The sequence below is a fragment of the Ornithodoros turicata genome, chromosome 1 (assembly GCF_037126465.1).
Source record: "Ornithodoros turicata isolate Travis chromosome 1, ASM3712646v1, whole genome shotgun sequence".
Taxonomy (NCBI): domain Eukaryota; kingdom Metazoa; phylum Arthropoda; class Arachnida; order Ixodida; family Argasidae; genus Ornithodoros; species Ornithodoros turicata.
This window is the reverse complement of record NC_088201.1, coordinates 69,793,456-69,810,625: the sequence shown is the minus strand read 5'-3', so window position 1 is coordinate 69,810,625 and position 17,170 is coordinate 69,793,456. Positions and strand designations below refer to the sequence as shown.

General features: G+C 49.6%; 1 protein-coding gene across 2 annotated transcripts in view; it reads left to right on the top strand.

Annotated features, from left to right (window-relative positions):
• The first annotated feature begins 3,168 nt into the window (after positions 1-3,168).
• LOC135400314 (serine/threonine-protein kinase MRCK beta-like) overlaps positions 3,169-17,170 on the top strand; it is a 41,848-nt gene continuing 27,846 nt past the window's right edge. The window contains exon 1 of one of the 2 annotated variants that reach the window (XM_064632152.1): positions 3,169-3,414. Coding sequence is in view for 1 of the 2 variants with exons in the window: in XM_064632145.1 (XP_064488215.1) it covers positions 3,669-3,671 (3 nt within the window). In the remaining variant the exon portion in view is untranslated. Of the gene's footprint in view, positions 3,672-17,170 lie in introns of both variants that reach the window. The other variant, XM_064632145.1, reaches the window with a different exon arrangement.

The following is a 17,170-nucleotide window of genomic DNA, read 5'->3' as shown; positions in this document are numbered from 1 at the left end:
TCAGCCGTTACACGTATCCTCAGTGTATTTTTCTCATCATGTGTAAGGCAGTGCGTAAGAGTGAGAAGCCAAAGTTTAGAAACTGTAAAATTTTATTCTGGTGCATGTACAGATCACAGTAACTTGATGAGTAACAGGAGCTATTAGTATCACAATAATTCAATGAACGCGAGGAGCTTGATGTATCGCAGAAATTTGAGCACTTCCAAGAAGAAGTTCAAGGCTCTCCCACATATAAATTTGCTACTGCTGAGTTGCGTTTCCTGGCCACCGTCTCGGTCCGGGGCTCCAGCTATAGGTATCAGCCAAGCTTGACCTGAATGTCTTACCTCTTGAGAAAATCTCTTGAGCTCTCTCTAGAGCTTGAGAGAATCTCTTACCAAAATAAAATTCAGGAAAAGAATGGAAAAATGAGAGTGCTACTCCGTTCATTGTTTCTTCTGCTTATGGGAATAATACATCCTATAGAGGGAGCACACAATGCTTATACTCATGCACTCTTAAAAATGAACTTCACCTCATAGCACGCTCCTAGCCAACCCCTATCTCGAATGATATCGTTATCTGCCCTGATATGTTAAAAACGGGAGGCGTACGCCTTTTTTTGACACTTATGCGGTTCATAATTGTCACAAAAAAGGCGTACGCCTCCCGTTTTCAACGAACCAGGGGGTTTAATCGCTTCTTCGTCGTTACGGTTGTTACAAGCTAACGAGTGGCGGGAAATTCAAAAAGGCGGGCGGGAAATTTAAAAAGGTGGACACGTGATAAAACACGTGCACGGCGCTCTTCGCGCGATACGTGAAGGCCGTGGTACACGTCACGCGCAATGTGTCACGTGCCCACCTTTTTGAATTTCCCGCCACTCGTTAGCTTGTAACGACCGTAACGACGATGAAGCGATTAAGCCCCCAGGGCAGATAACGATATCATTTGAGATTATGGTTTGCTAGGAGCGTGCTATGCGGTGAAGTTCATTTTTAAGAGTGTGTCACACGACTTTAAAAAAATGTAATGTATACAACATTGATGGAATGCAAACAAGTATTTAGACATGAGCCCAACTTGGCCAATCGAATAACTTTCATCAATTGCAACACCCTGTCAAGACTATTTCTGGCTAGAGGAATGGGTGCAAGTCTAGAATATCCAGTTCATCGTTACTCTTTTTTGCTCTAGCGTGAAATCCTAATCCACCAACATGTCACACATGTTCGTGATTTTTTATAATTACTACGAATTTTCTGTAGTCACACAGTAAAACACATGATTTGTATAGGTCTACCACTCACCAACATTGTAGGCATGCAACCGCAGACAGCGGAAAACATTTCTCTTTTGTATCCCTTTAAGACTGTAGCTGATGGACACAGAATTGAAAAGTAATCGTCGCACTAGCAGTAGTATGGCTTCCTACAAGGTGATGTCACCAACCTTGCTGAGCACATTCAACTAGAAGAAAGTACTAGGGCCAGGTCATTATTATTATTCGTATCCTGATTTGTGAATCTAATTATTTAACGTTGTAACCATTCAAGTTGCTTATCCAAGGATACAGCGTACCCTGCAAGAGTGACTATACATGTTGCTCAGCAAGTAATTTCCACTACATGTAATATTCATAAAGAAATAACAGCAGTGTACATTTTCCAGCACATGTTCCAGAAACAATGCACCATTGGAACGTTAAAGTACTACTCTCTAAAAATATGTACATGTTGAAAATTGTGTTGCTCATGTTGACGCTATCATTCACAAAGGTTATTTGTGCAGACTCTCTCGATCATAACTATTACTTCAATATAGTGAGTGAAACAATTGATTTCTATATTGATATGCATAATCAGCTCCAGCTGTGCAGTGAACTGCTTGCTTCTTTTCATCCTGTGACTTTTTATTTACTTGTTATTTGTAAGTAAGTGCTATTGTGTAACTTTGCAAATTACCCATATCAGTACGATTTATGATTCAACATCTTTGCCTCACGTTAAAATTCCCGATTTCACTCACACGAAACAGGAAGTTATACGCACCAATGGCTTCGGAATGCACAGTCAGTTTGCCGACCAGGTTCCGAAGCTATTCTTCTGTCCTTACTGGGAGATCTGGAACATCTGGCCACCATTCCTTGTCACGAGAGTCCATGTCCGAGACGTTCGTTGTTTCAGTTGGGCAACAGCCTTCATGATGTCGAGCAGCTGTGTGAGCACATTGTGCTCAAAGCCTGTGCGCGCATGAGGGAAAATATATACTGGACAACATGCGAATCCGGGTCCCCAGGAAAACGCTTCTTACCACAATTTATCTTCCGCTACCAAGTATGTAGTGAGATGAAAGTTACAAACTATAAATGTTTTGAATAACACTCAAAATGCACGCTATCTGGTGAAACATGACGAAAAGTAACCCCGAGACAGAGAAAACGTACAGACAACCACAACAAATACTTTGAGAATTTGTTGCGGTTGTCTGTGCGTTTCCTCTATCTCGAGGTTACTTTTCGTCATATTTTACTAAATGTACTTGCTTCCGTCAAGAACAGTGTGCAGCAGACCATCGAAATTTGCAATTGGCCTGAGAGACGCACACGGGACAAAGTCAACGACGCATCAAGAATAACTCCGTTCTGATGTATCCACATTGAACAGAAACGAAGTTGTGCAATTATGCAATAGGAGAGATATGAATCCAAAGCAAGAATCAAAATCTTACCTGATCAGCTCAAACGAACGTTCGGCACCTCTGGACAGAGCGACTTCGCAGTTCAGGTGTGGGGGGGAATGAATCGTGCATGCGCAATAGCGGAGGATGTTGCGACGGTTGCGATTTGCATGCTGTTGCGTAAAAGCACTACGTCGATGGCCGATCGGGAAACGATTGTTTTTCGGTGCGGCCTGGTTGCCACTCCATTGGAACGTCAGTGACAGTTTGGCAAATTGAGAAGCAATCGGGTAAGCGTTGGCTTAGAGTACTGAAGGTTAACCACCCTCTGCACCCATGCCCTAGAACACTCGGGGGATATTGGCCAGTCGCATCCCAGTGTCCCCAATAGCATCCCAGTTCGTTCCCGACGATGTGCTGCTCGGGTAGGCAGTGCCAGTACTAAGCACTCTAACAAGTACATATCTGGACCCTGATAATGTTGATGAGGATGGTGTACGCTTTCAACGTGTGTAAGCGACGACGATGACGGTGACTCGGCTGTTGTGATTCGTCTTCGGAGAAAGCAAACTGCCTGAACGACGATATACAACTGCAAGTTACACCTATTGAGGAGAAGTGCCGAACTGCAGTGAGATTAATCGCTTCCGTTTTGTGATTGACTTGGAATTACATCTAGAGTCCTTTTCTGCGAGGAAAAAGAAGACAACGCGAGTGAGAACAAAGTTCTTCTAGCCGACCGCGAATAATACCGTGAGTAATCATTCTAGCATCTCTCGAATCAATCTGAGTATCCCGAAGCGGACACCATATACCGTGGACAGTTACTGCTACCGGCATATCCGGCGCTATCCGGCGTATCCACAGAGGTGTACCGGCGGCAGTACCTCTGCCTACAGCAGGTGCTGGAGCGAAGGGACGCAGCCCGTCAGACAGTTCACCAGGGCTGCACAACATCGAACGCGAGAAAATCTAGATACTTCTCGACGTAATAACCTGGTAGCACCATGGTACGTTGTTTTCATGAGCTGCTTACTTATACAGGGTGTCCGGTCCCCCGCCCTCCTTTTTTCTTTTTCTCGTGCTGTTTCCATGCGCAGTCGGAGTGTCTTCGGGCCTTGTCTATAGTGCCGGGACTGATGAAATCCGATAATTGGCCTGATTAATGAGGAAAACTCGTGCAAACCGCTTGTTTGGGTTGCAAAAGTCTTCAGGAGTGTGACACAAGTCTCAAATTTTTGCCACGCGTAGTTTTTCCTTATAGAAATCAAATGACACTTCTTCTCCGGACACCCTGTACAGAATTGTTGGATCACTGCCGACATTATGCGTGTGGGTTCAATGTTCACTGAACTCTTGCGATTGATCCTCGTGCCACACTCTTAAAAATGAACTTCACCGCAGAGCACGGTCTTAGCCAACCATCATCTCGATTGATATCGTTATCTGCCCTGGTTTGTTGAAAACGGGGGGCGTACGCCATTTTTGTGACACTTATGCTGTTCATAATTGTCACAAAAAAGCCGTACGCCTCCAGTTTTCAACAAATCAGGGCAGATAACAATATCATTCGACATGATGGTTGGCTAAGAGCGTGCTCTGCGGTGAAGTTCATTTTTAAGAGTGCACTCGGAATGAAGCGACATGTGAAATACCTAACGTATTGAACTTGTTCCGCAGGACGGCAAGTTCATTTATAACGCAAAATGTTGCAGTGGTCTCCGAAATGTACGGGATAAATGCTTCACTGACGGCAGCTACACTGTTAAAATAGAACTTCACCACATAGCACGCTCCTAGCCAACCACCATACCGAATGATCATGAATCGTTCAAAACAGGGGGAGAAACCTCTCTGGGACAAGCATAATGTCTCCCAGATAAGCACCTCCCCCTATTTTCAGCGAATAAGGACGCATAATGATATCATTCGGAATGACGGTTGGCCAGGAGCCTGCTATGTGGTGAAGTTCTGTTTTAACAGTGTAGAATGGCAGGTCCTTCGCGGGGATTTATTTCATGTGGCTTTGCGGAGGGCCGTCGGTAGTAAAGGAATCAGTGGCTAATCACTAATATTATTAACGTCTATCGGTACTGCTCAAGCATTGGTAACTATGTCAATAAGTCATGGACAACATATGAGCGTCCTTTCTGAACATTTACTGAGCCGCACAGCTTTTCTAGCACCCCATGCTGTGCAGACGGACATGCGTATGGCCTCCTATGCCCTCCCTTAGTTCTGAAATGAACAATCAACGTTTTGAGCATGGTGGCCCATTTTTATCTGCCAACAGCTTTTGATGGACGGGCCCACTTGCGTGCATCCTAATGATATCCGTGGGGTATCCTTTTTTTGCGTCTTATCTGGAAAGTAGTTTGTTGTTCTGCCTGAATATTCCAGCACGCTGTAGTGGGGAATCGTGCAGTAATGTCACAGTACATAATGTCAGCCAATTCGTGATCGAGACAGTCGTGTCATGGAGAGCTCCGTGACAAACGGGACTTCACATCCTCACTCATAGGTGGGCATTTTGGTGAAACCTCACTCGCCCTCACCCTCACACGCCCTCACCCTCACGGCCCTCACGGGCGCATGCATTCACTCGCCCTCACCCCCACGGCACTCACAAACGCAAGCCCTCACCCATGATGGTCTTACCCTCATAAGGTCTCCTGTGAGTGCACTCATGAGGTCTGAGGGGCGTCAGGTCTGTGTGAGTAAAGTCACTGATGAGTCCTGAGGGGTGTGAGGTCAGTATGAGGGCATTCAGAAATGAGGTCAAAGGACGCATACCAGACGTGCGCCAATTATGAAGGCATTAATGATATGGTTCCAGCGACACAACTACCGGCTGTGTGCACTTTAAGGGCTGGTGTTCCGGTTTTTAGCAATTTCGTCTACGTCGCGCTGGGAACACAACAAAGCTTCCTGAGCTGACTGGTTACTTCGTGATATGGTTCCAGCGATCCAACTACCGGCACGGTGCACTTTGAAGGGCTGGTGTGCCCGTTTTTGGCAATTTCGTCTACGTCGCGCTGGGAACACAGCAAACCGTCCTGAGCTGACTAATTACTTGGCGATATGGTTCCAGCGACCCAACTACAGGCAGGGTGCCCTATGGTTGAGCCTTTAAAGGGCTGGTTGCTAAAAACGGGCACACCAGCCCTTTAAAGTGCTCCCTGCCGGTAGTTGGTAGTTGGGTGGCTGGAACCATATCACCAAGTAATCAGTCAGCCAAGACGCTTTTCTGTGTTCCCAGCGCGACATAGACGAAGTTGCTAAAAACGTGCACACCAGCCCTTTAAAGTGCACCCTGCTGGTGGCTGGGTCACTGGAACCATATCACCAACTAATCCGTCAGCTCAGGACGTTTGGCTGTGTTCCCAGCGCGACGTAGACGAAATTGCTAAAAACGGGCACACCAGCCCTTTAAAGTGCACACTGCGTGTAGTTGGGTCGCTGGAACCATATCACCAACTAATCCGTCAGCTCAGGACGCTTGGCTGAGTTTCCAGAGCGACGTAGACGAAATTGCTAAAAACGGGCACACCGGCCCTTTAAAGTGCACACTGCATGTAGTTGGGTCGCTGGAACCACATCATCACCAACTGATCCGTCAGCTCAGGACGCTTGGCTGTGTTCCCAGCGCGACGTAGACGAAAGTGCTAAAAACGGGAACACCAGCCCCTTAAAGTGCACCGTGCCAGTAGCTGGGTCGCTGCAGCCATATCACTAGTGCCTTCATAATTTGCCCACGTCTCGTAGCATCATTGACCTCATTTCTGAATGCACTCATACTGACCTCGCACCCCTCAGGCCTCACCAGTGACTTCACTCACACAGACCTGGCGCCCATCAGACCTCATGAGTGCATCCACAGGAGGTCTCATGAGTGCACTCACAGGAGACTTCGAGAGGGTAAGACCCCATGAGTGCACTCACAGGAGACCTCATGAGGGTAAGAAGTTCATGAGTGCACTCACGGATGGCCTGATCGCGGGCTTGCCCTCACTCACCCTTACCTCTGTAACGTCCGAGCAAAAACCAAGCGTTTAATGAATAGCAAAATGGGCCCGCATACGGTGGGTCAAGATTCCAAGACCGAACTCAGAGCTCCCTGCGCGAGCTCAAGGTCATCAGCGTCTCCCCCAAGCTCTTGGCGATGGTGATGACACCCCTAAAGCAGCCAGCGGCCGCTACACTATCCCCTCCAACAGAAGAGCGTTCGCGTCCCGCGAACGTGTCAGCAGTGTTCGCCTGGTATCGTTGATGCTGTCGCAGGGTCGCCCTTGGGCGTAAACGCATTGGTCCACAGCGACGGTCGGGACTCCCGTGGGAGTCATCGGATTGATCTTCAGGGGCTCCGACTTCAGAACTATCCTCAGAGATACTTCTGTCAGAACTTCCGTAGTCGGGGTCGACGTTGCTTAGCAGTTCGGGCACATCCCCAGACAGACGACCGTCGGAGCTTGCAGAGTCGGGGTCGACACCGTTTTGCACAGGGTGTGTCCCGTCATCCAGCGCGGTCGAAGGAGTGGTGTGGTGTGGGACTGGCGTTTCATGATCTTGCGTATCGTCCAAGCACTGCAGAGCCAGGTTTTCTTCGTGGGACAAATTGGGTGGAGTACCCCCAAGGCGCTCAGTATGACAGGGTAGCGTAACGTCACAATCGGAACTCCCGTCGCGGAGCGGGACGATGTGCGGTGAGGAAGGGTGAGCCAGCGGAGTCAACGAGCGGTCTGCAGTGCAGCCCGGAGACTAAACCGGATAGGGTTTCAGGCGATTGTGATGGACGACGGGACGCTTCCTACGATGCTCGGCGTGCTGTAAGCGGTAGACATTGTTGGGCAACTTCTTGAGAATGGTGTACGGCCCTTGCCATGGTAACCGAAGCTTCGCAGACTGTCCTCGCGGCACAGCTGGGCTGTGGAGCAAAACAGTGTCTCCTTCGGAGTACTTCACCTCGGCCGTCGTGCGGTCATAGTTTGTCTTCTGCCGGGATTTGCTCCGGACATCATTGGATATTGCTGCTTGACGTGCTGCTTGCAGGGATCGTCGAATAGCCCCCACGTCGGTGGGTGCTGCAGGGTGAGCATGGTGGAACGCGTCGACAATGCCATCCACCGGTAGCACGGGCTCGCGGCCGAACAAAAGGTAGTAGGGAGAGTATCCCGTGGAGTCGTGGACGCTAGAACGGTATGCCATCATTATCATCGGTAGGTAGGTGTCCCAATCTCGTTGGTCCTCGTCCACGTAAGCACTCAGCATAGCCAAGAGGGTGCGGTTAAAACGTTCGACGAGGCCATCTGACTGAGGGTGGTAGGCGGTCGTTCTAGTCTTCGTAATACCCAGAATTGAGGACATGTCGCGGAAGACGGCGCTCTCGAACGATCGTCCCTGGTCAGGATGGATTGAACCCGGGAGCCCGAAGCGGGAGAAGAAGTGGTCGATGAGGCAAGTGGCAATGGCGTCGCTGCGTTGTGACGACATGGGAAAGGCCTCCACCCAGCGAGTACAGTAGTCGGAGACAACAAGGATATACCTGTGGCCACGGTCCGTTCGCGGTAGCGGACCTAGGAAATCAAGGGCAATTCGCTGGAACGGAGAAGTGCTGATTTCCGTCACTAGGGGTGCTCGGGGCTTGGCTGGGGGCGGTTTCCTGGAAGAGCATTTCAGGCATTTCGCGCACCAATCAGACACGGCAGACGCCATGCCGACCCAGAAGAATCGCTGCTGAACCTTCGCGAAAGTCTTGCGTCGACCAAGATGGCCGCCATATGGGCAGTCGTGGCACAGTTGAAGAATTTCCGGGACCAGGGACGCTGGCGTCACTGGGACCGGTGACGTGCCGGAATTTCGTGTACATGCTAAACACCCATCCACCAGGCGTAGGTGTCGTCTGCAGCGTAGGTACTGGCGAGCCTGTGGGTGGAGAGGCGGTGCCGCGGATGGAGAGGAGAGTGCCCCGATGACGTCGGACAGGACGGGATCGGCCAGCTGACGGCCCCGAAGATCGGTACAGGAGAGCGCGGGTAACGCAGTGGAGAGAAATGCGGTGTGCATTCGAGACAAGGCGTCTGCGTTGCCGTGTTGTTTGCCGGGCCGATGTACCACGTCGAAGTCGAACTCGCTCAGCTGCTCGAACCAGCGTGCAACTTGGCCTTCGGATTCCCTGATATTACGCAGCCACCGTAACGCGCTATGGTCCGTTCTGCACAAGAACTTGTTCCCATGGAGGTAGTGACGAAAGAAGCGTGTAAAGTACACGAGTGCGAGGAGCTCCTTCCGAGTTACGCTGTACTTGCGCTCCGTCTTGGTTAACGCCCGGCTCCCGAAAGCTATGGCTCGTTCCTGACTACCCTGTTTTTGAGAGAGGACAGCGTCGATGCCGTTGTCGCTGGCATCGGTGTCGAGTATAAAAGGCAGCGAGAAATCGGGGAACGCCAGTACAGGTGCAGAGGTGAGGAGCTCCTTTATACGATTGAAGGCGATACGTGGCGCCGTTGAGGAGATCTATGGTATCGTCGATTCGCGGAAGGGGAAACGCATCTTTGCGGGTGACAGCGTTGAGCCGACGGTAATCCACGCAGAAACGAAGTGTACCATCTTTTTTGCGGACTAGGACAATTGGGGATGCCCAAGGACTGTCGGAAGGTTGGATGACGTCCATGTCCATCATGGCTGATATTTTCTCGTCCACGGTGTCCCGTCCATTAGGCGGCATTCGGCGAGGCCGCTGTTTAATGGGAGGGGCATCTTGGGTGTCGATAGTATGACGGGTTAAAGACGTCCGTCCGAGATCCCAGTCACCCTGAGATACGATATCTTCGAATGCGTAAATAAGGTCAAGTAGAGAGTTGCGATGGCGCGGCACTAAGTCTTGGGTGCATTGGACAGAGAGCGTCAAGTCTTCCCGACGCCAAGGGCGACGGGAGTTAGCAGCGGCTGCGGTGAGCGGGGAGGAAGGGGTAGATGGGCTGGGGGGCTGATGAGCCGAGGCAAGTCTTGAGGGTACGGGAGGCAAAGTCGATGGCGCAGCGGTGTTGAACCAGAAAGTCGCAGCCGCGGATACACTCACGCAAGATGCCACGGACGACATAGACGGGATGAACTGTAGTGGTTCCGGGCACAGATATCTTCATATAGAAGACTCCTGTGATGTCAAGCGGGTTGGTGTTAAGGTCGACAACGTGCTGGGGGCTTCCGCAAGACGGGATTGAGTGTTTGGACGGCATCATGCCCCAAACGGCGGCATTCACTAGGGTGACGCTAGACCCAGAGTCCAGTAGCATACGCACAGGCACGCCTTCAACGCTTCCGGTGACCAAAACGTGATGCGCATATGGGGCCTGCTGCGGCGGCGTCCCGAGCGAGGCCGTGCTGGGGACGCCACTTAGCTTTCCGAGGGCCGTGGGAAGCGATCGCCGCCGCGTCGCTGTGCAGGCTGTCGCCGTGAGCGGCGTGGGCATGACCGGGCGAAGTGGCCGTGATCGCCACAGTCGTAACATGCAGATCTGGGTGTGGTGTCCCGCCAGCGGGACAGAGGCTGACGTGAGGTGCACAAGGCGTCGACCCTCTGGCTCAACGCCGCGACCGCGCTTGCGAGAGCTTCCATGGTGTCGGCGTCGCGCTGGACCGGCTGTCGAGATGCGGAAGAACTCGTGGGAGGCAGGCTTGTGGTTGCAGCAGTTGACAGCGAACCAGGAAGCTGGCGGAGGGCGACGACGCGGGCGGCGGCTTGGAGGGCGTCAGAAAACGTGGCGGGATTGGCGGACGTGACTTTATCACGCGTCCCACGTTCGAGTCCGAGAACGAACTGATCCCTCACCATGGTGTCTCGCATTGCTGCCGACGAGTCTGGGTACGCCTTGTCGTAGAGGTCGAAAAGATCGTACCCGAAGGTGTCGAGGGCCTCTTCACCACGATGAATGCGGGCGCGAAAATTGGCTGCCGCCAATATGCGCAGAGCAGAAGGAGAACACTTAGCGGACAAAGCCGCACGCAGATTCGAGTACGTTCCTTTTTCAGTCGTCGTGAGATGATCGTAAATCCTTTGAGCCCGACCACGTAGCCGCGCCGGCAAAACCAGCAACTTCCTTTCATCAGACCACGAATTAGCTGCAGCGCAAGCGGAGAAGTGCTTCTCCCAAGAGTCAAAATCTCCGTCCCCCGAGTACGTGTCGGGCAGGAGAAATTGTTGAGGGCAGGCTGCATCCGGGGCCGTCATCCCACCGCTGCCACCAAGTGTAACGTCCAAGCAAAAACCAAGCGTTTAATGAATAGCAAAATGGGCCCGCATACGGTGGGTCCAGATTCCAAGACCGAACTCAGAGCTCCCTGCGCGAGCTCAAGGTCATCAGCGTCTCCCCCAAGCTCTTGGCGATGGTGATGACACCCCTAAAGCAGCCAGCGGCCGCTACACCTCAAAGGGGTGAGGTGAGGCTGAGGGGCACTCATGAGGGCCTTCATGAGTGAGTTCGCCCAGCTACGTCCTCACTTCACGCCTGTACTATCGCCTGTAATATCCCGTTCCCGTGGTCTGGCTCCGGCAAGCACTTCACTGGCGAAGAACGATGAAAGGAGTATTAGAACTGTCCGAGACTGGGTGCTTGTCACATACACGTAGATTTGACAACGTCTATTACGGTATATATCGATTTCGGAGCCCCAGCTTTTACGAGGCTTTTAAAAGGAGGAAGGTGCCCTCACTTCCACCAAGCTGTGGCAGTTCGAAAAGGAAACTTTAACAAGACGATGAGACATAGGATCAAAGCAGGTAAGAACTCCAATCTGCATGCATTTAGCTACCGCAGGTTTAGCACATGTAATGTTGTTCTTCTACGCTTTGTAATTCTATTTACAATGTAGTGTCCGATTCTCCTTCATAACGTGTGCAGCGTTAATACTAAAACGTACTTTTTTTCGGATACGGGCGAGTAGACGCACTGCCATCCAGATACCTCTACCCATTGTCACGTCATCTGACGAATTGTAGCACCCAATCAGACACCAACGCGGAGGTACACATACCGTTCTGCTTTACACTCTTCAAAACGAACTTCACCATATGGCACGCTCCTAGCCAACCATCATCCTGAATGACAACGTTCTCCTCCCTGATTTGTTGAAAACGGGAGGCGGAGCCTAATTCGCATCCATAATGCGGTACATAATGGCTCCACATAATATGCTCCGCCTCCCGTTATCGACAAAGCAGCAGCGAGAACGTTGTCATTGGGGATGATGGATGGCTAGCAGCATGCTATATGTAGTGAAGATACGGACCTATCAGATTCATCTATACAAAAGGTGTCACAGCCAGCAAATTAAATTCACCGTTTGGAGCCACAGTCGGCGGGCTAGCTTGGTAGAGTTCACAGCCCTTTTAATGATACGATGTGGATGATTATGATAATGATGACCCACGTGAGCGAAGAAGATGAACCGTGCCCGTCCAACTTTGCTTGTTGCACAGCTCCTCTTGCATGCCGAGTCTAGTTTTTGCTTGTGTAAACGTTTCATTCTTCTCAGTTACTGTACGATTCACGTGTTTTGAAGGCACCGTGAAACTGGCAAGGCTTGCACTGTTGAAGGCAGAGTGTACGGGTAGAGTACATCCCCAGAGGAGGCCGTCGTAGGTTCCAAACGTGTCATCCGAGAGCAGTGGTAACACGCTCAAATCATTTCTCCACATGGCATGGTTGGGCTTCGGAATCCGGAGACGGTTTTACAATCCAGGGATTTCGGGACTTCGAAATGGGGATTCCGGGATCCCGGGATGGGATCGGGATTTGTTTCGCAACAATACCAGGACGTTGTATATCACTGTATCAACTTGCACAACAATGCTATCACAAATTGCACTATAGTTCGCGTCTTCTGGCATCCTGACGAAACATTCTAGTGAAAAAAAAAAAAAAAAGCGCACACGAAAACCGCTCACGGGGCAAAAACTGGGACCCTTTTGGGACCAAAAGTCTGCCCCCGAAGCGGATCATTTGTTGCAGTAATTAATGGGTTTCGGTTTACATATTTTTGTTGCCGCTGGTCTGGTCGCAGTGATGCTCAAAAGGACGCTCTTCCGCTCCCATATCCACCAATGCATTATGTCCGTACACCAATGAATTACGTCCATTTGCGCTTCACCACAACCAGCCGCGGCAAAATATGTAAACCAAAACCAATTAAAAACAGCAACTAATGACCCGCTTCGGTGGATTTTTCTCTAAAAGGTTCCACTGAAGGTCCCAAAAGGGGTAGTATATACCCATTTTAATGCCGACAGCGCCCTGCTTTAGAAGTTATGTTTTTTACGAAACTCATTTGAATGATCATTTAAATAATGAGCGCCTCCCACACATTCGCACGGTGCACAACTTGCAGGTGGTATCAGACAGATACTTGCAAAAAAGAAAGTTCGTCGACTGGTGCACCTGTTTGCGAATTATTTAGATCTGGGATTTAACTGGAACACCCGGTATATACAGGGTGTCCCAGAAAACGTGTCATTGAATTATATTAAAAAAACTACGCCACCTAGAATCATGCGGTCAACGGCATTTGTTCTTATTAGGTTTTTTGCCACCTTGTAAAGTTAATGTTATGTAAGTTTAATGATGCAAATATTTGCGAACTGAACTCAGAAATTTGCCAAGGGAAGGTAACTTTTTTACGCCACCAATATGAAGAGCGTGCCGAATTCACTCAAATTCATGATAATTGACAGTGATATTCACGAGCTATCCCATCGGAAAAAATAGCCGAATATCATGCTTTTCGGAGCACCGGACCATAACGCGCGATGTCTTTCTGAGCTCAATCGCTCGTAGTCCGACGAAAGGAGGTTCCGAAGCCAGCCCACAGAGTGATAGTAGAAAAAGTAACAGTTCCTAACATTGGGAGAGGGAAAGCATTATCCCAGCGAAAGTCGGACGTGATAAGCCATGCCTGCGTTATCTCTTTCTGCGATGCCGGGGTGGGCTGAGTTTCCAACCTCCTTTCGTCGGACTGACACAGATTGCGCTGAAAAATTCATCGTGCGCTATTCTGTGCGACCTCCGTAGAGCATGATGTTCGGCTATTTTTTCCGATGGGATAGCTCCTGAATATTCCTGTCAACTATGATTAATTTGAGTAAATTAGACACGCTCTTCATATTGGTGGGGTAAAAAAGTGACCTTTACTAGGCAAATTTCCGACTTAAGCTCGCAAAAATTTACATAATTAAACTTACGTTACACGACATTCACATGAGGAGGTGGCAAAAACCAAGTAAGAACAAATACCGTTGACCGCATGACTCTAGGTGGTGTAGTATTTTTATTATATTTCAATGACACGTTTTCTGGGACACCCTGTATAAGGAAAATAATAATAAGACGTGGACGACAGATTACATGGAAGTTAACAAAAACTAGTTTTTTTTAGGGGGAACTTTACCACAAGGGAACTTTACCACAACATACAATGAGACAGTTAAAAGAACGATCACGTTTCGACAGCGGCACTGTCTTCGTCAGGACTAAAGTCTTACTTTACACGTATATAACGAGCCGTAAGCAAAACGGAAAGGAGCAGTAACGAAAAAAGGGGAAGTTATTTATTTACAGGTACACCTTAAAAACAGAGCTTCACCGCGTAGCACGCTGTGCGCCAACCATTGCCACGAATGATAGGGTTATTGCTACAGATTCGAGGAGAGAGGGGGGAGTACGCCTTTTTGTGGCAATTTGGATATATGGTAATTGCTACAAAAACGCGTACGCCTCCCTCTCTCTTGAATCAAAAGCGATAACCGTATCGTTTGCGGCAATGGTTGGCGCACTATGTGCTATCCGGTGAAGTTCTGCTTTTAGAGTGAAGAAAGTTAAGGGGATACGCCGACGTTGCGGCGGAAGCTCCGCCTTCCTCAGGATGGAGGGGTGACAATGATTGCTTGGAGCTTTTACACGTGTCTAGAATGACGTCAGAATCAGGAGCGCCCCACCATTTGGTGGCTGTCAGTAGGTCATGTCCGGGACTGCTGTGTCAAGTCTGGGTGGTGTCATCGTCCTTGGAGACGGGGAGGGGCATTGTCACGACCCCATCTGAAACGAGAGAAAGAGAGAGAGAGAAAGCAGCACCTTATCTAAGTAGTTAAACTTGTTGTTGACAGTACACCAGGCTCTTCGTTTATGGCAGACCGCAATTTGTAGATAAGGTATGATTCCCGTTGTTCTCGAGATCGATCAGTCGTGAAGTTTGATTGAAGAAGGCACGTCATCCTAGACACGTGTAAAGGCTCCAAGCAATCATTGTTCATTGTCACCCCTTAGTCCTGACGAAGGCGGATCTTCCGCCGCAACGTCATCGTATCCCCTTAACTTTCCACCTGTAAATAAATAACTTTCCCCTTTTTTCCTTACTTGCTACACCTCAGTTGTCTGCCTCTATTTTTTTTTCAGCTACAGCTGTTTAATTTCGCGGTTGCCCAAACACAGTTCTTTAAGTGTGTGTATATATACAGATATACATATATTTACAAGTCTAGCGTGCCATAATCCCAGCTGTGGACGGTCGTTTCTAGCTAGTTGGCTCTCATCGGAACAGCGGAGAGATGCGACACGCTCTTGGGTCGGCACAAACACTGTGTCTCTGCGAGACATCAATGTTGCAGGGTGTTAGCAACACCTCTGGCGGCCGCAGTGCAAAGCCAGTAAGTACAGATACAAATATAAAAATGAGGCAATGCTCCATGGCTGCACGTGAGGCATATGTTTACAAGACACAGTGTTTGTGCCGATCTAAGAGCGTGTCGCATCCCTACGCTGTGCGGATGAGAGCCAACTAGCTCGAAACGGCCGTACACAGCTGGGATTGTGGCACGCTTGACTTGTAAACATGTACCTCACGTGCAGCCATGGAGCATTAGCTCATTTTTATATTTGTATCTGTACTTACTGGCTTTGCACTGCGGTCGCCAGAGGTGTTGCTAACACCCTGCAACATTGATGTCTCGCAGAGACACAGTGTTTGTGCCGATCTAAGAGCGTGTCGCATCCCTACGCTGTGCCGATGAGAGCCAACTAGCTCGAAACGGCCGTCTACAGCTGGGATTGTGGCACGCTTGACTTGTAAACATATACCTCACGTGCAGCCATGGAGCATTAGCTCATTTTTATATTTGTATCTGTATTTACTGGCTTTGCACTGCGGTCGCCAGAGGTGTTTTTAACACCCTGCAACATTGATGTCTCGCAGAGAAACAGTGTTTGTGCCGAGCTAAAGGCGTGTCGCATCCCTACGCTGTGCCGATGAGAGCCAACTAGCTCGAAAGGGCCGTCCACAGCTGGGATTGTGGCACGCTTGACTTGTAAACATATACCTCACGTGCAGCCATGGAGCATTAGCTCATTTTTATATTTGTATCTGTACTTACTGGCTTTGCACTGCGGTCGCCAGAGGTGTTGCTAACACCCTGCAACATTGATGTCTCGCAGAGGAACAGTGTTTGTGCCGAGCTAAGAGCGTGTCGCATCCCTACGCTGTACCGATGAGAGCCAACTAGCTCGAAAGGGCCGTCCACAGCCGGGATTGTGGCACGCTTGACTTGTAAACATATACCTCACGTGCAGCCATGGAGCATTAGCTCATTTTTATATTTGTATCTGTACTTACTGGCTTTGCACTGCGGTCGCCAGAGGTGTTGCTAACACCATGCAACATTGATGTCTCGCAGAGGAACAGTGTTTGTGCCCAGCTAAGAGCGTGTCGCATCCCTACGCTGTACCGATGAGAGCCAATTAGATCGAAAGGGTCGTCCACAGCTGGGATTGTGGCACGCTTGACTTGTAAACATATACCTCACGTGCAGCCATGGAGCATTAGCTCATTTTTATATATTTGTATCTGTACTTACTGGCTTTGCACTGCGGTCGCCAGAGGTGTTGCTAACACCCTGCAACATTGATGTCTCGCAGAGACACAGTGTTTGTGCCGAGCTAAGAGCGTGTCGCATCCCTACGCTGTACCGATGAGAGCCAACTAGCTCGAAAGGGCCGTCCACAGCCGGGATTGTGGCACGCTTGACTTGTAAACATATACCTCACGTGCAGCCATGGAGCATTAGCTCATTTTTATATTTGTATCTGTATTTACTGGCTTTGCACTGCGGTCGCCAGAGGTGTTTTTAACACCCTGCAACATTGATGTCTCGCAGAGAAACAGTGTTTGTGCCGAGCTAAGGGCGTGTCGCATCCCTACGCTGTGCCGATGAGAGCCAACTAGCTCGAAAGGGCCGTCCACAGCTGGGATTGTGGCACGCTTGACTTGTAAACATATACCTCACGTGCAGCCATGGAGCATTAGCTCATTTTTATATTTGTATCTGTACTTACTGGCTTTGCACTGCGGTCGCCAGAGGTGTTGCTAACACCCTGCAACATTGATGTCTCGCAGAGGAACAGTGTTTGTGCCGAGCTAAGAGCGTGTCGCATCCCTACGCTGTACCGATGAGAGCCAATTAGATCGA